General features: G+C 39.4%; 1 protein-coding gene across 26 annotated transcripts in view; it reads right to left on the bottom strand.

Moving 5' to 3' along the window:
- The window catches only part of PCDH15 (protocadherin related 15), a 623360-nt gene that overhangs the window by 197306 nt on the left and 399265 nt on the right, over positions 1 to 26789 (bottom strand). For 24 of the 26 annotated variants that reach the window (XM_083503000.1, XM_083503013.1, XM_083503006.1 and 21 more), the window contains 3 exons: positions 12184 to 12303; positions 8416 to 8526; positions 4945 to 5115 (listed from right to left, as the gene is read on the bottom strand). In XM_083503000.1, the coding sequence (XP_083359126.1) occupies positions 4945 to 5115; positions 8416 to 8526; positions 12184 to 12303 (402 nt within the window). The remainder of the gene's footprint in view (positions 1 to 4944; positions 5116 to 8415; positions 8527 to 12183; positions 12304 to 26789) is intronic. The other 2 variants (XM_083503017.1, XM_083503018.1) reach the window with 1 other exon arrangement.

The raw sequence follows: 26789 nt of genomic DNA, 5'->3' as shown, positions 1-26789 counted from the left end.
TCCTCCATGCGTGAATTACAGTTATAGGCTTATGTAATAGGAACCAGAAACAAGCAAGTAATCATGGGCATTGGGATTGGCACAATTAGGGTGCAGAGGGGTTGATTTAGGCCTCAGGTGCCCTTGGACACACACACACACACACACACACACAGAGAGAGAGAGAGAGAGAGAGAGAGAGAGAGAGAGAGGTGAAAGAGACGGAAACAGGACTGGATAACCATTCTTTTCACAGCTACCAGCTCCATCTATAAACATAATATTCTGTGTAGAAAAGGCACATTGGATTCATTAAGAATTGGACTAAGAGAGAGAGAAGCAGGAGGAAGAATAGGTGATGGCAGAAGAGATTAGGAGGATAATGCTGGCACTGCTGGTGCCACCAAAAAGAGGATTGACTGTGGGAAGCAAGAAGTGTTGTTGAATCTGTCCAAGAAACACAGAAATGTGAAAGAAATTAAGTCTTAAAATTTGTCTCCTGAGTATTAGCCTAGGTATGTTTTATTATTCACAGTAGCATGCATTGGTTTAGCATGTGGAAATTTCATAGTTGTCTCTGAAGAATGATAAGTTGCAGAGAGAGAGAGAAAGAGAGAGAGAGAGAGAGAGAGAGAGAGAGAGAGAGAGAGAGAGAAGCCTTGAAATATCACTTTTTAAAAATCCCAAGCCAGTGTTTCCTGGCCTGGGTAGCATTGATCATATTGGCATTCATCACATTCCCTAGCTACAAAATGCAGTCTTCTGTGTGGTGGTTCTCAGGTTTATCAAATGTGCCACATGAAGGACAGTAGAACTTCAAGACAAAATAGCTTTTCCTTTGTTCATGCAGAACCTTGATGAATTGTGTTTTCTCTAAGATAATATTTGCAGAAGTCATTTGGAAAAACCCTGCTTTATACTAAGTGCCAAAACAAACAATGAGTTGCTGGCAAGCCCTTGTGTATGTGTCGGCTTCATGACCTTCAGTTTGGTGAGAAGGGAGAGATTTATACAAAGAATACATCCGTTCTGACATACACAGATATCACAGATTGCCCTGAAATGCATTGTCTACAATGTTGGTTGTGATGTTTTTCTCACAGAAAATGTCTGATTAAAAACATTTTGAAAACAAATCATGCAGTCAAAATGAAGAATGGTAAAGGACAAAGCAGTAGCAATGCCGCTAAGTGGAACCAATGAACTTTAGCATGACAATAACTCTTTGAACTTGGCAATGATTCAAAAACAGACAGCCATATTAATATGGGACACATTCTGTCATTCTGGGCTAAGTTGGTCACATACTAGCAAGTGTGTGTGTGAGAGAGAGAGAGACCGGGGGCGGGGGGGGGGGAGGGAAACATGCTTGAACACACCTTATTACTATGGCGTAGGATGGATTTTGATCCTGTGTTTTAGTTCTGCTGTTAATTTTTTTTTTTTGTGTGTGTGTGTGTGTATGTCTTGGGGTGGAAGTTCACTCCTAAAGGGCTGTTGATATGCTTTTGATAAGCTTGAAACACTGGGTAGTTGGTCAGAAAAGAGAATAATTGAGTATCTGTCAAAACACCATAAATCTCCAGACCCACCCAAACACCCAGTTTCTGCTCTCTACAGCATACGTCTATGTACATAAATGGAACTGCATTATTCAATGAAAAATAGAAAAATACATACATACATACATACAAAATATATTTTTTTTTAAAAAAGGACACCAGTTATTTGTTTCTGTAATGCAGAATAGAAATTGCTATGAAAATATTCTCTTTGAAGATCAAACGCAAGGAATAAGAAATTACACAAAGACTGGAGGGAAGCTTGGGCAAAGCAAAAAGAAACACAATTAAACCTTCTTCATATAGAGAGCTGTTTACAAATGGTGTAGAGTTACCCACACCACATACAACTCACACTTCTGGTCTTGTTTCCAGACACATCCAAGTAGTAGGTTCCGAAATCTTTTCCGTTTACAATTACATTAGGGAAACTGTATCACTTACCAATGCAAGTTATGTTCAACATGCACATGTAGTCAAGTGGGGGACAAATCATAAACAAACAAAATAAAATGAGATATGCAAGTGCCAGAGTGACATAAAAGAACCTGGGACCTTTTGCACCCAAAGCATGCACTCTGCCATAGATCTACAGCCCTTTCTCATGTACACTCACTTGAGAAAGAATGAAAGGAGAGGTACAAATGAAACTTTTTGCTGTCCATTGGGAAAGTGCTCTTTCTTTACCGATTAACTGAAAATCTTAATTACTGTCTCCAAGACACCTATCAATCGCCCTTCTGATTTTAAAACTATGCAATTGTGTTTTAAGCTCGCTGTCATTTAGGGGTACATTGATTTGATGGATAACAGCCTCGTATCAAATGCTGGCTCAGATGCTTAGAATTTTCCCTTTAAACTACACATTTGTTGGCTGAAAGCAGCCAACACTCCGATTTCTGTTCTATTACTGAGCTGTCACAATACATCACAGCTGCTCAACGCCATTAATATTGATGTTCTTACAACCTTAAGTACACATTATACCATCAGTGTTATAGCAGGGTAGGGAGGCAAAAATATTGGTGTTGCCGAAATGACAGAGTCCGCAACATCCATTATGACTTCCTCAAGTACCTGCTTCACCTTTAGCCCCCTGTGCATCCCAAAACCAGTTGTTAACCATCCAGCCTTTCGACTCGCAGGGTAGCTATTTCTGTTATAAATGCTTGTGTTAACATCTGTATTCTTGACAAGGAGCAAATAATATAGCTCCTTCAACACCCTTGGGAAAACTTCCTTTACAAAACTGGCAGTTTGGGGGCAATTTAGACCATTAAAAAGACCAGCCAAATCCCAAAAGCTGCTTCGTGGAATATTACAAATCAAAGCAAAACATTGTATAGGCCTAAAACTAATGTTCAGAAGACAATGGTTTCTCACAGAGGCATTATTAACAGGTGGCTCCTGGAAGTCATGAATAAAGCACATGTTTAAACAAATAGTGTTCTCCTCAACAGAGTCCATTAAATTATGCCAGCCACCTTAATCTCCTCAGGCACATGTAAAATAAAAAAATGTTCCTTTGTTGAGACTTTGTATGTTTCCAATGTATCACGCTGCTTAATGCTACCAGAAGAAATAATTGCATTACATATGTAATCTCTTTCTCTCTATTTTTTACATCACAGGCGGCTTTAACTACTACTACAACAACAATATAACCAAAAACAACAACAATGACTGAAAATAATTGTGCTACAGACACAGACCAAAAAAACCTTCTTACATGCTACATTTAAAACTTAGAAATGCAATATTCTGGTTAATTCGGTGTGGCATCCCATGTTTAAAAACTGCCAGCATCCATAAATGGAAAAGCTGCTGTATAGGTGACAATATAAATATGTGACATTTGGAATGCTGAACTCCACCACCACCCTTTTGCTAGGTAGAATAAAGTAAGAACCAAAAGGGAAAGTATTGCAGGAAAGTGAACCAATACAGTATTTGGAGGTCAATACATTGTGAACGATTACAACAAAATTTTGTGTTCCATCTCACTCTAACCACCTAAAATAGTTATGAAAGGCAGATGAAAGGCAGGAAAGAAAGAAAGAAAGAAAGAAAGAAAGAAAGAAAGAAAGAAAGAAAGAAAGATCAGGATTTTTTTCAGCCAGAACTCGCTGTAACTCAGTTCCAGCACCTCTCAAATGGGAACCATTGCCGTTATAAGAAAACAAAGGAGGCATTCATGGTGAATTGCAGCACCTCTTTTTCTAGAAAAAATAGCACTGATAATAATTATAATTTGTTTGGAAGCAATACAGCAACTTGCATTCCTTAAGTGATAAGTATATTGAGAATTCTATCAATAAACAGGACATACAAATTTATACAGATGCCCAGCAGGGCCTTTCTACATCTGTTTACTATGGTAAATAAATAATCAGCAATTCATGCCTGTGTTAATGGTAAGGTGACTAGTCTTGTGCCCAGATGAACCGGCAATGGCTCTGAATACAAAAGCATCAGCCAAAGACCAGGATACGTTGTTCATGATGAAGATAATACTGGATATATGTTGACAAGCCCAGAGGTATCCAGTGACTCATTACCAATTCTTAGTTTGTTTGTTTTTGGACTTGAGCATGCATATCTCATTACAAACCACATCCATAGTTTGCTGAGTCTAGGGGGAAGGCACATGTGGAATCAGACATCTCTTAAGAAGAAGAAATACCCTTGAAATGTTAGTCAAGAAAGGAACGCCATTTCAGAGATTATTCTGAAAGAGAGAAATGGTACTCGCAGCAGTTTGTAAATCCTGATGGAGAATAAATACATATTGTGCTCAAGTATGTGTCTCTGTGTAGATACAGATATATACACACACAAAGTACAAAAAGTAAAATGAAAACAAGCCCTCATTTGGTGTGGCATGAGTGCTTGTTCTGCTTGAACTCTGGTACAAAATAGTGATTCTGCTACTCTGCCAGCAATGTTCTGCTACAGCAGGGGTGGAGAATTGCCAGCACATGAGCCAAATGTAGTCCCTGGGTCTTCATATTTGGCCTGCAATTAGGGTTCAAAAAAGCCTTCTATCAGAGCCAGGTTAATCTTCCATTCCCTATCTGTTAACAAAAAACTGAAAATGTTCCCATGCTGAAGTTAGACTTGAAAATAAACCATTCTGTTAACTTGAATAGAAGACTTTTTTCAAGACTAACTGCAGTGTGCCGTAGCACTTTTGGATGGGGTGTCAGTTTTTGCAATCTTCATGGACCTGCAAGAGCAAAAGGATGTTCAAGCACCTGACAGGCCACAATATATGCTTGCTGGATTGTGTTTGGCTTGCTGGGCACAGAATCATGTTACACAAGAGAGTGATTGACCTGAACATAGGCAGAGAATGAATGAATGAAAATAAAAGAAGGGGGGGGGAGTCCTTTCTTGTACTTACAGGGTCCGTGAGCTCTGGCAAGCTAGCCTGGTAAGTGAGTGGCCGACAATCCCGAGTGTTAACAACTAATACGCATGGAAGGAACATTGGTCCAAGGTCATCCCCATCAAGGACATCAACAGTAAGGGTGGTTGTACTTGTTCTTCTCTCCATAAGGTTTTGAGCTCGGTCCTGTGGAGAAAATAAGGATTTAACCCAACAATAAAAGTTGTTTGTCTTGGTATCACTGCATATAATAATGTGAAATTCGAAACTGCAAGCTGAAAACATGTTGCAAAGACAGGTGGAAGTGAACATTGCACTCCCTGACCCCACAAAGCTCTAATCTGGGACCACTACTAACCAAGAGGGGTTGTGTGTGAGTGAGTGAGTGAGTGAGTGAGTGAGTGTGCTTATCAGCCTTTTTTTATCTCAAGAGGCAAATATGCTTTAGGTAGCCTTGTTCCCACTTCCTTGATTTCACTATTTTATATCTTAGTATCATATTTTGTACCCTACCACCCTCTCTTTCCTTGCTCTGTCCTTTTCTATGTATCTTCTTCCCTTCCTCCCAACAACCCCATTTTTGACCTTCCTTTATACCTCTATTCCACGACACATCTTTCTTTTCTACAGAAATTATTTTCCTCAAACCCTTCCTCCTTCCTTGGACTCCAAATCATCACACTTCTTTTGTGCTGTTTTGGGGGTCAGGGGGCTTGTCTCAGAAGTAAAGCAAGTTATCCAATATCAGCAAAGAAATCTGATATTAGCCATGTGTGTGAGGGAGAAAACATTCAAATGGAAGCCCCCCTCCCATCTAGCAATATTTGGGGAAACAGATTATGTGATAAAATCTTCTTTCTGGCAAATTTGGAACTGATAAGCATTGTTTTCCCACACATCACAACAAAGGATTTTAATCCCCTCTATCTCCAATGAGAAAGTTGTATGGTTTTAATTATAGAATCACTTATCAGCACAGTACACCAGTATGTGTTCTATATATTCTGCTTACTGACAGAAGAATTCATAAATTCCCTTTGTTGCTTTTCTAGTAGGAATAAAGTAGTCTGTAGAAAAAGAATTAAGTCAGACTATTCTTATTCAAAACGGTAGCAACATTATCACATCACAAAGATTTTTAATTTTGTATTCACATGCCATTCCTGCTTTTCAGCCATTTCATGATGGAGGGTCTGGGGTAGAACATTGCTAATGCCTTGCTTTTGGTGATCAAACTGTTCAGGACAAGGCAATCTGCTTAGCAGGATACAACCCACTGTATTACTATATGTACATTTGTTGAGCTGGTCAACTAAATAGAAAGCGCAATGTCTCCAGGAAAATAAATTAAAAACTGATATTGGAGATGTGGCCTTGGGGAAAGTTTTAACTTGCAATCTTAGATGATAAACCCAGGAGTTTGGTGGAAAGGGAAGGCTGATACTGTGCAAGAAGGAGGAGAAAATGGTGGCAGGATTACATTGCACCCAGAAGAGGCAAGGTTGTGTCAAGATCTGAAAGGAAGGAAGGAAATCAGGTGGAAGCAAGTAAAGAAGAAGAGAAGTTTTGCAACAAGGGCAATATGCAGCTAAGACTGGAACTTGAGACTGAAGTCCATGGCCACGCTACCCAGGGAGTCCTGAAATGGCTACCCAGAGAGTAACTGATAATGGAGAAAGCAGCAAACAGGTCCAGCATCAGCACCTAGGCTGGCGTAGGGATGCTTGGACTCACTGAAGCATCACTTTGATCACTCCAGCATCTTCTTTTCTTTGCCTTCATCTTTTGAGAAAACATTCAAAAGACAGCTGGTAGCCATCAGGGATTATACATAGTTACAGGTGCTCATTTTGTTGTCGTCTTTACTTTAAAAGTACATTACTGTTTTCTACAACGGAATAGTGCTTATTCGCAAATGAATGTGTTTTGCATCAGAATAGTTGAAGTAAACATCATCTTAGTCCTATAATAATCATTACAGCATTATGATTTAAGGTAGTTTAAAATGAAAGAAAAACCTTCACATACTCAGAGGGGCGCATTTTTCAAAACCAGGGATGGAAACTTTTTTGTTTCTTCATTTTGTTCTACTGTATCAGGAATGTATAGAAAGCGCAGAAAGGCAGTGTTGACAGGAAGAAGAGAAATAACTGAAGGAACAGACATGGGAGTCTAAAGCAGGGTCCCCCCAAAGGCTATGGAGTCCAGGATCTAAAATTACCTATCTTGAACTCCTTGAATGTTGAGCACATTAAGAAACAATAACAACAAGGGCAGTTACACTGATGTTTAGGCAAGAACTCAGAAGTGGTTCAGAAGTATCCCTGCTTCTGCCTCGGAGTCTGAACTGTGCTCTGCTGCAGACTCTTCCTGTTCACAAAACCCCGTCACCTATTCTGCTTCTGACACCTCCCAGTCTGCTCCCTTTACCTCTAACCATTCATTGTTGTCCCACCACCATCCCCCAGGCTCTGAGTCTTCTTCGCTTGGAGGTCACCTGGCTAATACCTCCCACGACCCCTCTGCATCCAGCTAGTCCATGGCACACTTGCTTTGACAAAATGTCATTATAACCCCCTAGCAAACCTATGAGGATGACTGCTCAATAAACGTGCTGTCTGGAAGCACCCTCAATGAAATATGGCACAAGAATGGCTGGAATTCAGGACTCCTTTTAAGCAGATTTATAATTATGCAAGTAACTTGCAGAATTCTGCAATGAATGGAAACTTTGCCAGCTCTGGTTACAAAGACAACATCAACAGTAAAGCTGATTCCAAGTAAAGCTTTCCAACCGGTATACTCTGTACAATGTAGGCATCACTTTATTTCTCAGCTTGAAATATCTGTTACATAACATGTCAGGAAAATGCTTCACACACACCCCTATTTGATATACACAACTGGAGGTGAAAGAAAAAGCACCTTCAAAAGACTGCATTTCAGAGCTGAAGGATGCAGTTAAACTGCAGCCATTAAATTAATTTCACAGCAAATTAGTATTGCTGGCTGCAACAGAACAGTAAAACTCATTGACACTACAATGCATCATTCTATACCTTCCCAGACTAAAAAGGCTCTATTTTGCAACTGAACACCAACACCTTTATAACCAGTAAATATGTGAAAGATTGTGTTACATGGCAGCAGAAACATAGGGCTGATTCTCATGAATTTAAGTCATTTGATATCTCATCAACAGATGATGATCACTTGAGGATTGCAAAATAATTTGCTGACTTACAGTAAAATGCAAGGTCTGCTTGCAGCATCTAGACTACAATGGTTCATTCAAATACAATGCTGCAGGAATCAAATGATGGATATTCATGGGGTGAATGCCCTCTTGAATTAAAAAAAGTCATGTGCTGATAATGACAATTTAAATGCCCATCAGATACAATAGGAAGATACAGTTTCTATTCTCCCTTTAAAAACAGTTATATTCGCAATGGACACCAAAAATTACAAGTCAGTCATACTCACATTGGCTTGGACAATGACAAAATAGCGTGTTTTTTCTTCGTAATTTAGCCTCTCACGCAAAACTACTGCTCCAGACAGTGTAAGAGGAATATCAAAAGTTCGATTTGAAGTCTGCCAAAATTAAATGAAGAAAAGAGAAATATAGGTCACAGGAGAAAAAATGATGTAATCAAATTAGGAAGATCCATCAGTGGCAACTGACAACAACACTTCCTTTTCTTCAGTGAGCAATCAGTTCACTTTGCCCTCACATCCTTCCCCATAGACCTAATGAATTTCCACAGAAGAAAGACCCTTGGCATAATGACAGTGTGCAGTCACATTTATTCCAATTAAAGAAAGAAAAAAATGCCACCAAGAAAAAAGAACATATCTTTCAACAATAAAAGCCTAATTAAAACATTTCGGACTAGATAGGAACAGACGATAATATCCAACTGCATGATGCAAAGAGTAGACCCACTGAAATTAGTAACTACAAGTCCATTGATTCTGGTGGGTCTACTCTGAATATAACCGACATTTTATATCTCCCAGTTTCTGGCTGAAACAAAGGAGAGCAAGTGATGTGATTGCAAATGGGACCTAAAACTGATACAACCAACCATGAGGTTCTTGGAGATTTGGAACTTGTTCACATGACCAGACTGCATTTGTGTGCTTCTGGTGACGGTTGAAACCAAGGCAAATGGGTTGCCTGATTTCTTAATGGGCCCAGAAATACTGTAAAATCAGCACTATTCTTGCTGTAAATTTCCTGTGGTTATGTGGCCCTCACAACCACAATCACCTGTGGTTGGAAGCTTGCATAAATGGACCCAGGGAGGGGACTTCTCCCCATGCAGATGGGTCCTTGAATGAGGGGCCAGCATGTGTCACAACACCCTGTTACACACACTTGTACATAATTTGCATAGAACTGCAGTCTGATGAAGTAGAGGTAAAATTCTGGACTCTCCTCTGTTGAAGAATTAACACAAGCTTTTAGGCAAATCAACAGGCCTTCTCCCATGGTTTTATCTTTATTCTTCTTCATGGGGGTGCATTTATACAAAGAGGTAACCATGGAAGGATCTTAGGAATGATTTCTCACCCCACTGTGACATTTCTATGCTTTAAAAAAAATACCAGACAAGTGTATAAGCTCAATTGACTTTCGGTGAAGCTGTGAAATGACCACATTGCCCTGCTAAAAGTGCTCACCAGGAGCAGTTTGTAATTTGCCTAAAAGGTTGTGCAACCTAAAATCATTACAAGGTATGGTAATTGTGATCAAGTTACTTTTGAGCACTGATACCAGTTAAATTTAAACCGGAATGAATCATTTCTATAGCCAAGGATTCCTCAAACTGATATGTACTGATTAAGATAGCTGCAAGTGATGGGAGACTTTACACGATGGAGCGTAAGTGTGTGGGGGCACAAAGTGCTACAGATCTAATGTATGTTGTGGACACTCCACCTACAGATATGTAAGCTACTCTGTTTGAAGCTACTTCCTTCACAGCTAAGACAAAAAAAAGTGTCGGTGCCATAATTTGCCTGTTGTGGAGATGTGACCATATCACTTCTTTACCATATCAAGCCTATAACAATGAATAAACATCTGAAGTGAATGTCATTTTTTTTCTAAAGACCAAAGATGTTCAGGAGATAGAAGAAATATTGAAAAGCAAGGATTTTTAAAGCAAAAAGCAACAACTTGTAAACCTATGTTTGGGCAGATCCACTTTAGCCTGCAGCTGATTTAATTTTCTTTCATTTTAAAATATATTCTATGCACATAGCCTTCACTTTAACATAGTAATATTCTACATTTAATAACCTCTTTTTAAACATAGCAAGGGGAACATTCCATCTCATGAGCCCACATGGGCAGTCTCAAATGTCATACTTTAGCAAGACACGGACTTACCAACATCATCCGCAGCTTGTGAGAACTAGGTCCATCTCTTGCTGAATATTAAGCCTTGCATATCAGTATTTTCTCCATCTCCCCCAACACCCTTGGCAAAGATTCATGGAGCAACACAACACATTGTTTTCCCATGCTTTTGCCTAATAGTGCAGTAACAGTGAGTGCAATTATTTTAATCCAACAAAAGGTGTGCCAATCATTCTCCTGATCAATTTTCTTGAACACTGATTCTATAACTTTCTAGAATACAAACCATTCACATCTCAGCTTTTTGTATGATCTCAGTCACAATGCAGTCTCTACTATTACCTTGGAATAATAAGCAACCTACAAATGATAGCAATCATCCCTCCTCTTCTCATCAAAATGTACTTATTTTAACCTGAGTTTTATTATTATAGTCTTACTGCCACTGATAATTTAGAGCCTTTGCATAGCAATAATAATCCAAATGTGTTGTGTGTGTTTTTTAAAAAAGCTCATTTTGTCTAAAATGAAGTATTTTAGATATATATCACAGGTAAAAGTTTTCTGTGAATAAAATTGTTTTTAATTCTGCAGTAAAATATTTCCTCCAAAAATGGGCAGTCTAAAATATCATGACACTATTTTGACCTGCCCACTAGGAAACCTTTTTAAAAATCCTATCGACTAAATGCATCTGAATTAAACTTACATAAACTCACTGGTTTGAAATTTTTGTAAGTTAAAAAAGAACAGAATGCAAAGCCCAGTTTTAAGAATGATATAAAATGCACTAATAAGTAGATGTACTACTATGTTTTCTATTTAGTGCTGCAAATGAAAGTGCCTATTTATTAATACCATAACTCTATGCTATACTTAGGACCAGTTCACACAGATCATGTTAAACGTTCAATCATCACCACTGGAACTGGGGAGATCACACAGTCCTCCCCTACACAAGTAGATCCTTTAGTGAGTCGGGACCTGAACATGTAAAATGCCTACATCAGTGAACCCCACTCACTGAATCCCACCCCTTGTTCACAGTGGATGGATCAAATGAGTGGCCAACATTCATGACTCTAGTTCACACTAAGCATTCTACATGTGGTGCCCTCCCATGTCATCCTAAAAGTACATTCTACATGTGGCATAATGGAGGATAAAGTTCCATACTCATATGCCCTTCTTGGGTCCACACACATAATTGCCTACACAAGTAGTTCCCGTTGCCATGACCTATTTTTCCAGGGAATTGATATGAGCTGAGCATTATGCATTCAGTTGTATTTACACCTTCAGGACTGGTTCTTGAACATCCAGCAGGGGCATAAGTGTGGGAAGCAGCAGCACATGGGATTCTAGAACTCTACCAGCAGAATCAAGGAAGGGGTTGTTGTTTTTTAATGGCTCATTCTCTCTAAAGAACTTCCACACATTTTTTGTCAGGTTTTACTTGTATGCATAATCTGTTCTACATGTGTATGATTAAAATATCTCCCTCTGCCCCCGCCAAAAAGAATCACTCTCAAATAGCTTAAAAATTAATAATTCCAGGTTTCTTGAAGAAATGCTTTTGGGCTCATAAATCTATGTGTGATACAAATCCCTTTTCCAAATCCCACATGCAAAGGAAAGTCCAATTCATCCCTCCCCAGGATGCTATCTTCATGATGAATATACCTGTGCCCAGCACCACACACATCAAATCAATCTTGGGTTCAAAGTGCCTTATGAGAAAATGTTACCAAAAAAAAAAAGTTCAAAGATTTAAGAAAACTTAACAAGGGCAAATTCTGTTAAAGATAAACTGAGAGCGCTTTTGTATCTTATTTTCATTCTTCCAACAACACATGTTTACTGAAAATAAGAATTTCACATACTGGGTCGCTGGGATTGTACTGGATGACGTACTCTATCTGTCCATTGGGACCATCATCTATGTCTGTGGCACCATTGTTTCCAGAGAATCCTGTAAAGATGGTAGTTCCAACTGGTGTCAACTGCAACAACAAAAATGATGTGCACACTTAGGAACCCTTGAAAGACAGAAGAAGAAGAAGAAGAAGAAATCCAAATAATGGTTTCAAGTAAAAATGTAGTTCAATGATGTGCTGGCAATGCTACCCTGTCAGACAATGTTACTGGATGAATGTATTGTGTGCACAAGCATTTCAGCTTGCCAGATGGAACAATCTCCTTCTCCTTTTCCTGCATGCTGTTCTGGAGGTTCTCCTGACCCCAAAGAGCCAATTTTGGAGGACAGGGGACACAGAAGGGAGGAGGGGGGGGGAAAGCTGCACTGTGCAAGCGGAAGTCCTTGAATGATGGGGCTCATTCAGCTAATCCCACCCATTATCCCTACTCCCAGTTCAATGTTCCTTTAAAAAACCCCTAAAAACCCCTCAAGAGAAAATAGGGAGGCTAAGGGCACTTCGAGTGCTGATATTTTTAGGTAGGATTCAATCTCATACTGGCAAATTCACATTGTGCAATTAGTTGACTGAGAGCTCTTGTGCAACAAACCCACTTCCTCAAAAGTTTTGACCTTTTATTGCAATTAAGTGACAGGAAAATGCACTGGAAACTGAAGGGTGCAACATCATGTGACCTCCCCACAAACAAATAAAATGGGATATTTGTTAAATAGCCAACACCATCCCTATCCCTGCAAACAAATCAGGATGAATACTGAATAAACAGGCTGTCTGGAAGTGTCAATAGACTTAATCACACACTGCAGTCCATGAATGGTTTGCACTCTAAAATTAAAGAAATACAGGTATGTGAGAGAGTGAGGCTAGTTACAAATGAGGAGAGGCAATTATAAGGCTGCAAAACGCTACTGACTGGTTGAGAGGAGTACAGGCAAGCAGCACCGTCCAGCGTGAGGTATACTGGCTCAGATGAGCAAGAGGAAATTGCACACCATGGCACCATTTCAGGGAACAGTGAAATGCAAAAATTACACTGCAGGCTTTCACAACACAATCGCATCCACACGTGCATCAAAGTAACTACCACCGTGTTCAGTGGGGCTCCCTCCCCCTGGTAAGTGCATACAGGATTGTAAAGGCAGTCTCATTGTCACCTTCAACTTCTCTTGTTCACATGCCAGATATCATTTTGAGAGAAATATATGATGTTACAGTGTTTGTCTGAACAATTTTTAGCACTGTGGAGCTCTACTTCCTACCAAAATTCTAGTCGCTTCCACATTGAAGTTACTGCAAGTTGCAAGGATGAGGGGAAAACTTATTAGGCACTTCTAAGATTCAGAATCCACATGTAAATGCTACTCATGCTGATCCCTGTGCTATTCAAACTATATGTGTATGGGTTCCACAACCTCATGGAGCAATGCTATAAGATTATGCAGAAGATTATGCCTATCTTCTTTTCCTCCTTCTTTTCCAAGTACTGTCTTGGTTTATCGCTTAACCACCAAGTCACAAGTATTCAATCAGTTTCCATACAGACATAGTACAGTGGTACCTCGGGTTACATACACTTCAGGTTACATATGCTTCAGGTTACAGACTCCGCTAACCCAGAAATAGTACCTCGGGTTAAGAACTTTGCTTCAGGATGAGAATAGAAATCATGCTCCAGCGGCGCAGCAGCAATGGGAGGCCCCATTAGCTAAAGTGGTGCTTCAGGTTAAGAACAGTTTCAGGTTAAGAACGGACCTCCGGAATGAATTAAGTACGTAACCAGAGGTACCACTGTATTATAAATTGGGGGGAGGGGAAGACTCCCCCAAAATATCTGGATTCAGTAAAGGATTAGAAACTAAGGAAACCCCTAAATTCCTGGGTCTAGTAGGGGTTGGAGTTTAAACCAGTTTTTCCATGTCCAGGAAACCACCTGGCAGAAGAACCATGAAAAGGTAACCACTGGAATGGCTCACCGATTAACCCCCTAAGAAGGCCAAAGATGATGAGGTAAGCAAACAGGAAATAACTGTCACTTTTGCAAGCTGGGGAGATAGGCAAGAACACAAGGTGGGCAGTCTGTTTTATGCTTCAGAGGTTGGACATGATGTGTGGGGTCTCTTTGAATCTAAGGCTGCAGCAATGGGAAGAACAGGACCCTCTTGGGATATGAATACTCTGCACTCTCTCCATCTAGACACAGGTTGCAAATATGTGTAAATAAACCATTAACAATAAAGACACCACAGACTCTGCTGTGCCTCACTGTTTTAAAAGGAAACAAAGATCCTGTTAAGCATGCCTAGTACCCCTGGAATCTCAGACCGTTCAGAGATTGGAGTGGCATGTAGCACTATGCTTATTCAGAACTATGGTCATTAGAATGTTAACCAGACTTCATCATTCTGAATGCATTTGCCAGATATAAACATTCTAAAATTGATTTCAAAATTCTACCACTGAAATTCAATTGCCCATACTCTCTCTCATTCCAATTTTTTAAAATCTGCAATTTTTCAAACTTATTGAAATATCAAGCCCACACTTTAATGTTAGTACCATTCCTACATCAAAAATCTGTTTCATCTCCGTCACACAACATACACTTGTGAGAATAGTTTTTACAACTCCCAGAAGCAAAACATGACACCCTGTCTTCTGATGGGAACAACTGCTGGTTCTTACTTCACTAGTGTAGCACTGCAGGAGTTATCTAGAGAATTACGGCACAACTCTTGATATTCTAGAAATATGTTCTTCAGAAAATGAATGGCAAAGCTTAGTATTGATCAGAAGAAGAAGAGTTTGGATTTGATATCCCGCCTTTCACTCCCTTTAAGGAGTCTCAAAGCGGCTAACATTCTCCTTACCCTTCCTCCCCCACAACAAACACTCTGTGAGGTGAGTGGGGCTGAGAGAATTCAAAGAAGTGTGACTGGCCCAAGGTCACCCAGCAGCTGCATGTGGAGGAGCGGAGACGCGAACCTGGTTCCCCAGATTACGAGACTACCGCTTTTAACCACTACACCACACTGGCTCTCAATCAAAACCATTTGGTGAAGAAGTCCAAAGAACATTGGAATATAGGAAGATGCATTATACTGATTCAGACCATTGGCGATCCAGCATATTACTACTGTCTATATTGTTGTTGTTGTTGTTGTTGTTGTTGTTGTTGTTGTTGTTGTTGTTGTTGTTGTTGTTACCAACACCAATACTACCCAGCAGCAGCTCTCCAGGATTTTAGATAGTGGGTTTTGTTTTTTTTTACCACTGGGGTACAGTTCTCCAAGGTTCAAACTTTACATGGTTGCATTTAAACAATAAATGCCCTTATAAAAAGTACCACAAAAACATGAATAGGACCAGGACCAAAATTAGCAGAGAGGGCTTTAGCTCTTTAGACCTTGCCAACATCCTGTTGCCCATTGGCAACAATGGGAGCTTCCCTCAGGTGGTGGACGGCGGGGTTGGCACTTGGATCCTGGCCGAGGGGAAAGGAAGCTCCAATGTTCACAACTCACCAAAATGCTGACCTGCTTGTGTGTCAATGAAATGAATGGGGACTGCACAAGAGCACCATAGTGTTTTTCCTGGATGGCCTCTCTATTAATCTCTTGATTTTAGTTATATTGCATCTCTTCTGTTGCCATGGACTTCAGGGTGACCCGGGTTAATAATTTTAATTAATATGGTATTAGTTAAAAACAGTAAATTACTGTACCATATGGAAAGCATGTTGTGTGCCAATACAGCAATTAATCAAATTCGTGGGTAGAGAGAAAAGATACATGGCTTAGATTTATTTTTATTTAAATTATAAATGGCTCACTGAAGACTATAAAAATATAACTGATTGCAACAACTGATGAACACAACCCACAGCAACATGTACACATATTTTTCAAATGCTTTTTTCCATTTATCACACTTCTTGGATTTATTTATTTTTAAAGCAGTTTGTATTTTTACTGTTTTTGTTTGAAAGGGGATTAAACAACCACGCACCCCACAAAAAATGTATTTGGCAGATACAATTATGAAATAATTGCCTGCATATGAGAGCCAGGGTGGCAGAGCTGTTAGACTGTTTGCACTTGGAAGACTTGGATTCAAATGCTGGCTTGTTTGGGCCATGAAGTTTACTGGATTACTTAACTCAGTCGCACTCTGTCTCAGCTTAAAAACACCCACACAAAAATCACTGAAAACCCTCTCATGTTTATGGAGGATGCTATACTGCTATGATTTTGAAAGCTGATATTGTTCCTTGGACAAGTTATGCTCCCAACCACTATTTTCAGAACAAACAAAAATATAGCTTAATAACAGAATCAGTTTGCTTGCAGAGAGCCTTTTGGAGAGATATAAATATAATGCATGGCTTATTTTTCAAGAAGCTAGTAGTCATTGCTTACACTTAGAGAATATTTTATTAGAGAATGTTATTTGCTTGCCACTGGCCTTTGGCAGAAGGAAAAAATGCACACTATCTGTTTTGGGTAAACAGAACACAGAGAGACAAGTTGACTGTGCCCCTCCCCATTTCTAAGTAATTGCTTTCATAATTCTCTCCCCATGGCAGTAAATATTGTATGACCAGTACACAAAACTCCTTGGTTTAAATATTGGATGCAGGAGAGTTTCAGAAGGATTTTAGATACTGATGTCAGTTGAAGATAAAAATACCAGATCTGCAAAAATGGATAATTCTTTATTTTACTATTAAGGACCATTGGTCCATATAGTCTGAATTCTCTATCTCAAGCAGGTTCTGGATCCTATGGAAATCAGTCAAATATTGGAACAAGGTGTACCAAAAGGCTAATGATTGCAGCTCCTTACCAGATAGATAACCATGCTACTTGAATGGCAGAAACTTGCTGCTAAGAGTAGATCAGGGATTAGAGAATCTGAAATTCAGGGGGCAAATATGGCCCTCCAGGCTTTTCTATTTTGGTTCTTGGGACTCTTGCTACGCCACATCCATTCTCCCACCCCTCATTTGCCTTGCTCCACACACACCTGAAGTCCTTTTGCCTGGTTGTGTGCATGTGTGTGTGTTTGCATTTCCTTCTTAACTTTATTTTTCAGTTTCTAAAAATGCATATAGCCAACAATCACCATTATACTGCTACTCCAATAAGCATTCCCTGTATATACAATGCAAATAATACAATCCAATTTAGGTAAGTTTGTCAATGGCTTAAAATCACTTACATCAGTTAGGTGGTTTTGTAGGGTTGCCATATGTCTGGAATTTCCTGGACATAGCCAGGATTCAGTCGCAGCAAAGAGCGTCTGGGCGGAATTTGCTGAAACATCTGGGGAAATCCAGACATATGGCAACCCATGATGAAAGTGTAGATTTTGGCGAATTCTCTTAAAAATAGATCAAAAATGCATTTTTAAAAAGAGATCTTGTAAAAGAAGCTCAACAACTTTTGTGTTCAGATTTTCACTTTTTGAAATACGGCAACCCTAGGTTTTTTGTGTACTTGAACAATGCAAATATGGTAGAGTCTTTAATAATATCCACCCAGGCATGGGATGGAATAGTCTACTTGTGTTCAAGGGACCCATGCCTGATCAAGACCATTTCATCCATCCACTTTGGCTCTTGCTCACCCATAGCTGGAATACAGTCCCTCCACCAGGGACTGAAAAAAATGTTATGCCCTCTGGGAGGAAGCCATAAATGTAAAAGACTGACATTCTAAAGAGGAGCAGCCTCTTTCTACCCTGGAGGTGATAAGTCCTCACACAAGCCCCAAAGAAGCACAGATGGCAAAATTAGGATGGCTTAGATGAAAATGGACAGATAAAATCAGCAGAGCACAGATGTGATGCTTGCAAAAATAGAGAAAGAATGAACCTGCTTCAGTAGTTATGGGGGCATCCAACTAATTTCCCCCCTCAAAGATGCACTTCAAGTTTCAGGGCAAGTTCAGTTTCCAGCACTCAAAACAAAATATTTGGTTTTTCTTGGAAAATACAGTTTTACACATGTCATTCCTATGTCTATCACCTCCAACAATACAGAACCTACAGTCTATTGTTTTTATTCCCATCATTTAAAAAGCTCTTCATAGAACTGTGATTTTGTTGAAGAATGTGATGCAGATGCAATGAAACGGCTTTCCTACAATTGTGGTTTGAAACATTCAGTAAGCTCATTCATGCCCATACTTGTGATCTTTCGTCATTCAATTACCAGCATATGCTGACCTTCAACCAAATGCCATGAAAGCACTCCATTGAAAAGTATAGTGTTTGACTTAACAGTACATCCGGTGATAAAGAATATTCTGTTTGTGGTAGTGCTATAACAATGGTGCATTTATTCATGAAGGTCATTGCTTGATCAATGAGGAATGGTGTAAGGTAAGTCATCACACAGTATGTCTCAATAACAGGTGGCATTTTCAGAATGCTGATTTGAGGTAGCAGTCTTCCTTTACTTAATTCAAAACGTTTAAAACATCTTTTTTAAAAAACCTCTCCTCAAGGTTATAAAAATATGAGTGTTGGTGCAATCAGAAATTTAATCATGGCAACCAGCAGCAAAGGATATGCAGTGAACGGAAAGCATCCAAAATGAACCCTAAGACAAGTGAGAACGTATGTCAAGATGCTGAAAAAATATAGATTTTATTCTCAAAGCAGTCCAGTGTGTTTCAGGCAATGCTTGTTTAAAAGACTTCTGTGGATCAGGAAGCAAGAAAGCAAAGCCCTGCTGGCTACTAGAAAGAGTGTGGGCTACCAAGCACAGCCAATTTTTGTAGAAGTCTGATTGTCTGAATCAGGAGGTGTGCAGCATGAATAGCTTTCAACCCCCACCTCCTTTTCACATGGGCAAGTCTCAATTAAAATATACCTTCTGCACATCTACATTAAGTGAATCTGTGTGCTTTATTGAGTCCTGTGAAACTCCCTGAGAAATAAAATAATTCAAAGCACTTTTAAATCACATTACTTCCCCCAAAGAATCCCAGATTTGACCCCTCACAGAGCTACAATTCCCAGCATACTTAACAAACCACAGTTCCTAGGATTATTTGGGCAAAGTCATGTGCTTTAAATGGATAATGTGCATCTAGCTAGCCTGTGGAACACACAGCCAAGGGATTAGTGTTGAGACCCAAACTGTAGATAAAGACACTTCAAATAATAATTTAGAGGCTGCAGTAAAGGGTAGGAAGTTTGCATTTCCAAAACCCAACAAAACACATCCTATGTGTGCATTAAGCAGGCATTTCCTCTTATGGCCTTTTAGGGCATGAGAAAAGCCGCCTCCCTCTTTCTCTGGAACAAATGAACAAGAAGGCTTGGCAGCAATGAGTTATATAGTTAGTGCCATCAAGATGACAGAACTGGAAAGGTTAAATATTCTTTCAGGAACTGTCAGGTGTGATAGTAGTAAGTAATTTACCAGTCCCATCTATAATATTCTGAGGGACGAGAGAAGGCCTTTAACTGCAAACCTACCACCAAGGGAAAAATAAAATTGCTAGGTGGACAAACTAAAGTTGTACAATAGCACTCTCTTTAAGTGCATGTTAGAAAATCACATCATCAGTATGAGGGGAGGGGGAAATTACACCAGAGGCATCCAAGGAAGAGACTGCTCATCAGCTATAGGTTAGCAAAATTTTGTCTGTTGGAATCTTCCATATAATATGCCAGCTCTTCTGAAGCCTAGTTACCTTGTTAATTAGTAAAAATTACTGAATGATATCAGTTAAAACAAAACCTTAGTACCAATGCAGACCCTCCAAGTGTCCTTATTTTCCAGGGACATCCCTGATTTAGAGAAGCTGTCCTGGTTAATGATTTGATTCCAGAATGTCTCGCTTTTCCTTAGGACGTCCCTATTTTCACTGGAGAAATGTTGGAGGGCATGGAGTTGAAATGTTGGAGAATATGGAGTTATCCAACTCCCGAGCTGTCTGAAGGCAATCCTATACAGGGAAGGGGTTTTTTAATGTTTAATGTTTTATTATGTTTTTATATATGTTGGAAGCTGCCGGGGCAACCCAGTAAGATGCATGGGCTATAAATAGTAATATTTTCATTATGGAATGGGGTGTCCCTATTTTCATCGGAGAAATGTTGAAGGGTTTGCCATTGTGCCGTCCCGAAATGCTAGTATAACACTGGTGTGCTGGTATGATTGCTAGCACTGCCTTCTCTAAGCAATGATTTACTAGTCAGACAAGCTTTTTAAAGAGTTCATTTTTTTTAATATAAATTTTTATTAAGGTTTTTCAATACAAATGCATATTTAATAAAGCAACGTTGATTATTTAACATCTTTTCATTACTACTTTGGACTCCCTCACGTCTCCCGCACCCACTTGCATCATTATGAAATTGATTCCAAGCAAATTATCATTTTGTTCATAGTCTTAGATTCAATCATTAAAGTACAGTCTCTTCCCTTCTCTTAAAAGAAATATATACTTTCCTTATTTTCCTTATATTTGAAGTCAAATCTAGTTTAGTGGTAGACAATTATTTCTACTCTGACATCCTTGTTAACATTCAGCCAAATTACAGTACTTTTGTAAATAAATCTTAAATTTCTTCCAGTCTTCTTCAACCCTCTCTTCTCCCAGGTCTCGGATTCTGCCAGTCATCTCAGCTAGTTGCATATAGTCCATCAGCTGCATCTGCCATTCTTCCAGAGTGGGTAAATCTTGAGTTTTCCAGTTCTTGGCGATCAGTATCCTTGCTGCCGTTGTTGCATACATAAAAAATGTTCTGTCCTTCTTTAACACATTCTGGCCGACAATGCCCAAGAGGAAGGCCTCTGGTTTCTTGGTAAAGGTATACTTAAACACCTTTTTCAGCTCGTTGTATATCATCTCCCAAAAGGCCTTCACTCTAGGGCAAGTCCACCAGAGGTGAAAGAATGTTCCTTCATTTTCCTTACATTTCCAACATTTGTTATCAGACGAATGGTATATTTTGGCCAATTTAACTGGGGTCAAGCTTTTTAAAGAGTTCAGCCCATATGCCCCTCATTTTCGGTAGTACAGTTTTCAGGGACTGAAAATATGCATCAAGGCTACATTCCTTAAGCCTATTACCCTGTAGCAGTCTCATTTAGGCTAAGCTGTTTTCTTAGACTTTTTCTAAAACCCACATGAAATTATATAGCCCTTCTGTGAAACCAAATAAAGAACTTTGAACAGGGAGATTTCTTGAAGCTCTACAGCCCAAATCATGCCAGCAGCTGCTGGTGTGACTGCCCACATGAAAATGGGAAAGGGACATAACTGCATAGATGAGCAACTGCTTTTCTTGCAAGAGTTCCCAAGTTCGTCCCTGTCTGAAACCTGGGAGAGCTGGATGTCATATATGAAGCTGGAAAGGGCAACTCCTGCCACATTTGCTTCATCAGACTCTATATGGGGCTGCCTTTGAATATCCTTCAGAACCTTGCATTGGTCAAAATGTGCTCACAGGACCATCCCATCTGCTGGTGAAAGCTTATTGCATACATTTCAGAACAGGTGCTCTTGTTTAGCAAAACATTTCTGAGACTGATTCAAAGGGCTGATCACCACCCATAAAGCCCTGCATGGTCCAAATCCTGGAAATCTTAAGGCATACCTGCTTCCTAAGACCCAGTGAAGAGGCCCTTCTCTGTGTGACAAAATGGGATGAAGCAAGAATGGCTGCAAATTGTTAGAGGGCCTTTCTGGGCCACTGCTGACCACTGGGGCTTCATCTGGAACCTTCATTTTTTAGATGTTATTAGTTGGTTAAGACAGCTTTGTTTAGGCAAGCCCTTTAAAAAAAGAAAAATCTCATGTAATTTTATACTACTCTGATGTTTTAACTAGCTGCCATTTTGCCTCTTTAGTGTTTTGTCTTAACTTCCTGGAGCTTTAATTATTTTTATTTGTGTGTTTTTACTGCCTTGAGTTATTTCAGTGGAAAGGTGGGGATAAATTATATTCATACTCAAAGCTGCATTACGTGCTGATCTTTTTTAAAAATGCCAACACTACCATCCTGATTTAGCAAATACAATCTGTCTGCAGAAACAGGTTTCTGTAGCCGAATCTTCCCAGTCAAGTGTGCAGAAGACTAATGCATGGGCTGGGAGACCACATCCAACTACAACATAAGGCATGTAGAATTCTCATTACTCAAGCTTGTGCACTATCTGTATGCAGATGCAGAAGCAAGCCTTCTACACAGTTCATTAGAATTGTGAACCCTTAAGTTCAGTACAGAGAAAATGAAGGACAGCTAAGATGGTTAAAGCAACTTAAAAACACAGTTCAGCACTTTGGGAGACAATCCTAGGAACACCTATGTGGAAGAAAGTCCCATTGAAAACAAAATTTACTTCTGAGCAGTGGTGCAATTTACTTCTGAGCAATGGTGCAGCATGGGAATAGAAGAGCAAACTGATTCAGTTGTAGGTGGTTATGGGAAGAAGAAGAGGAGGAGGAGGAGTTTGGATTTGATATCCCGCCTTTCACTCCCCTTAAGGAGTCTCAAAGCGGCTAACATTCTCCTTTCCCTTCCTCCCCTACAACAAACACTCTGTGAGGTTAGTGAGGCTGAGAGACTTCTGAGAAGTGTGACTGGCCCAAGGTCACCCAGCAGCTGCTTGTGGAGGAGTGGGGAAGCGAACTCGGTTTGCCAGATTATGAGTCCACCACTCTTAACCACTACACCATGCTGGCTCTCTCTTCTAACATCCACTTTATACTTGAAGCTAAATTAGACTAGTTCCGCCAGTAATTCACATCTGGGACTATTGTATACATCCAATATTTTTAAAGCAACACGTAGCTGTGTGGCATCAATTATTTCATGCCTTACTGTACACTATAATAAACAAATTCCATGATTAGGTACTCAGTTCTGAGATGACATAACTGACATACTGCTATAGATATACGGAATGTTCTTATGACATCCTTTGTCACACCAAATTGCCTTCCTGCCAATTTCCTTCTGACAGTATACTGCGAAATACCTTGTGAACTATTGCCCCTTACTCAGGGTACAGAATATTAAGCAAGGCTATGTAAAAACAAAATAACAAAACAAATTCCACCTCTGTGTGTGAAGAACCTAGAGTCCCTCTCTCTACTCATCACTGGGAGCAAAATAAGAAATGTGAATATGAATGAATGGTTTGCAACTCAGTCAAATATTTTAAAAGGTCAAACCAAACTTGCCAGCCAAATTAACACATCGAGGGACAGATTCCAGTATTCGAAACAATAAAAACTTTCCTATAATCTAGAAAGAGAGGGAATGGAACGTCAACAAACTGGGCACAGTAAAATGCGATACCTTCCACCATGTCATTGCATCAGATGCCTGAGTGTTTAATACTGGGTGCATTTGTTTTAATTGTGCTTAATAAGATATGAAGAATATCTGTCACTTCAGAGACCTCAGGGACTTTCCATCATTATATCTGAGATATATTAAATTTAGAACACCTTGGAAAATTCTGGAAGTACACAATTAAAATAGAAACCCATGGTGATGTCTTATACAGAGTCAGTCTGTTTATCTAGTTCAGTACTGTCTGCACTGACTGACAACCAGTCTTCTCCAGGGTTTTAGACAGGAATCATGCTCAGACATGCCTGGAGATTCCTGGGATTGAACCTGGAACTTTTTGTTTGAAAAGCTGTAATCCAAATTTACTGGAATCCACAGAGGAACCAAGTGGTGAAGTGGAAAACTCCCCTTACGGGGAATATTGCATTATATGTTGTACAGTGGTACCTCGGTTAACAAACTTAATCCATTCCGCAAGCCTGTTCTTAAACCAAAACCGTTCTTAAACCGAGGCACGCTTTCCCGAATGAGGCCTCCCACCGCCAGTGCCCCTCCACAGTTCAGATTCTGTTCTTAGACCGAGGTAAAGTTCTCAAACCAGGACACTATTTCCGGTTTTGCGAAGTTTGTAAACCGAATTGTTCTTAAACCGGACTGTACTCATTTATAACAATATTATATAGTTTGATTATGCTTACTGATTGCAATATTCACTGTAACCAATATATCTTTGCCTTAATATAGTGAACATAGGAACAGAAGAAGCTGCGTTAGACTACATAAGACCATCGGTCTAGCTCAGTATTGTCTACACTGACTGGAAGTGGTTTCTCCAGTGTAAATTGTTCTGTCTGCTTCTGATACCTCCTGGATTTCATCGTGTCTTTAGCCAATTCCTCATATTATTTTGATTTATTTTTTTTACTGGAACATCAAAGTCCTTCATCCCTATAAAATAGTCTAACATTCCTTTAGCATGTAACCAATTCTTCATCATTCAAGCATCAGACTGTATCCACTTGCCAGATCTCAGGATGTCGTAAGAAGAAAGTTGCTTATATAGCTTTACAAGAAGAAGAATCTGTATGTAAGTTTCAGGTATCTTTTTATCATGACATCTTTTTAATATGACAACCTGCAATAAAAAGCATCTACAAATAAAAGGGGGAGGACAGCCAGAGAAACTATTGCAAACTGTCTAAGTGGCTCTTTTTAGAAGACAAACTACAAAAGTTTATTGCTGCCAATTAACAACAAGGCATTCTTACATCCCTGGGAAAAGCGGAAGCATTGTAAATAAAAGAGAACCTTATCTACATATGGAACACTTAAGCTTTAGAAATCCATTTCAGTAATTTATGTATTAAATTAATCTAATTTCCATGAGATGCATTCATTACTTTCATGGCCTATTAAGCGTTATTAAGGCAATAATAATAATAATAATAATAATAATAATAATAATAATAATAATGTTACTGAGGATCTTCATAGTGAAGCAAAATACAATTTACAGGTAATTATCACACACCAATATGCTTCTGATGCTGTACATACCAACTGAGATTAGTGATTTAAACACCAAGGTGGGGTGGGGAGAATAATTACACTGGAAGTGGAAGAAACTCACTTTGAACTATAATTTCCAAGTTCACATCTTACTACGGACTATACTTCCAACAAAGGGGTCAAACTATACCTAAGAATTATCTTCTAAAAATAGGGGGGAAATGTTATCCAAAAAACAACTAAAGGACAGCTACTATCTTCTTACTATCCTCAAATCAAGGCAAAAAACCCAACACATTAAACTCTTGTAACTAACAGAATAACTGGATCTGAATATTCTTAAACAAGACTGCAATCTTGCCCTTAGAATAAGAGCTAAATACTACATCAACAAAATGGTTTCTCTCAAAATGGAAGATCAGTAAATTTTGCAGTAATTTCTCCCAGTAGTTATTACCCCCAAACACACCATGGTCTGTTAAGGTTGGCATTGAGGCATACTAAGATTTATGACTGTACAGGCCAGTAATGGATTCATTGACCTTCAGAGCTACCTCATCATAATAAAATTCTTGCAACTACAAAAGAACCAATGAACCAATGGACTATTTAAAGCATATCAATGTAAGCTATTGCTATCCACTCTCACCTTAATCTTCTTTTTCTCTTAGCTAAACAAACCAAGTGCCTTTGACTTTTCCTCATGTGGCATGCTTCTGAACTATTTATCATTTCCATTGCTTTCCTTCAACTCTTTCCCATTCAGACTGGGTGTGACTGTTCTGTATCCCCAGAAAGTTTGTAGTTTAGTTTAATCTCAGTTGTTAGTGTGAGTGATGTGCATTTTGATTCCATTACACACACACACACATACACACACACCACACACACCATGTCTAGGAATGGCTGCAATGATAATATGAAGGTACTGCATACAATACCATTTGTTTTCCTTACACTACCTGGTATGGCAGTTGCTGAACAAAACTCAGTCACAAATTATCAAATTTACGGTATATGGAATTATAAAACTCAAAGAAATGCTCATATTGTAAAGACTAAAGTCATAAGCAATACAATAAGACAAATGTAGAGAAAGATTATCAGTCTCTAATATTATTAACTATTAACAGGCAACAACAGTATTAGGTTGCTGTGGTTTCAACCATTCAGAAGTACCCCACCATGGGCGGGGAAGCAAACAGGGACTGATTATTCACCAACACAATGGATATGGCTTAGAAAACAAGAGCGAGAGAAAGTGCAGCAAAATGAAACCAGTATTTCTTCCTGTGTACATTAAAATGTAAGGTTGTTATCATACTGTAGTTCACATGGCTACCAGTAGGAGGCCACGTAACCTGAAGCATGACAACAGGGTGACACACATCCCAGACGAACAGCTGAAAAGAGGGGGAGAGTGGTGAAGCATCTCTCCTTCCATTACATACAGGTGAAGTGAGGTTTAAAGATGGGAGGAAGCACTTTAGAAACTTTCTGAAGCACCTTCCCCTCCTTTGAAAGGAGTTGAGGAGAGCTATGAGGGGGGTGGATTTAGGTGAGCCACTAGGGGAGTGGTTGAGCTGAGCTGTGATGGAATAGGCAAGGGAGTAAGTGAGGTGTAAAGGGAGGAGCAGTTGGTCAGGTGTTGGGGAAGATGGGTGGATGACAGGGTTGGCGAGCAGGAAGAGCAGATGTGGTAGTCCTAGGGTTTTTATACTTTT

This window comes from Podarcis liolepis, assembly GCF_965112155.1.
Source record: "Podarcis liolepis genome assembly, chromosome: 5".
NCBI classification, from domain to species: domain Eukaryota; kingdom Metazoa; phylum Chordata; class Lepidosauria; order Squamata; family Lacertidae; genus Podarcis; species Podarcis liolepis.
This window is presented reverse-complemented; position numbering and strand designations above follow the sequence as displayed.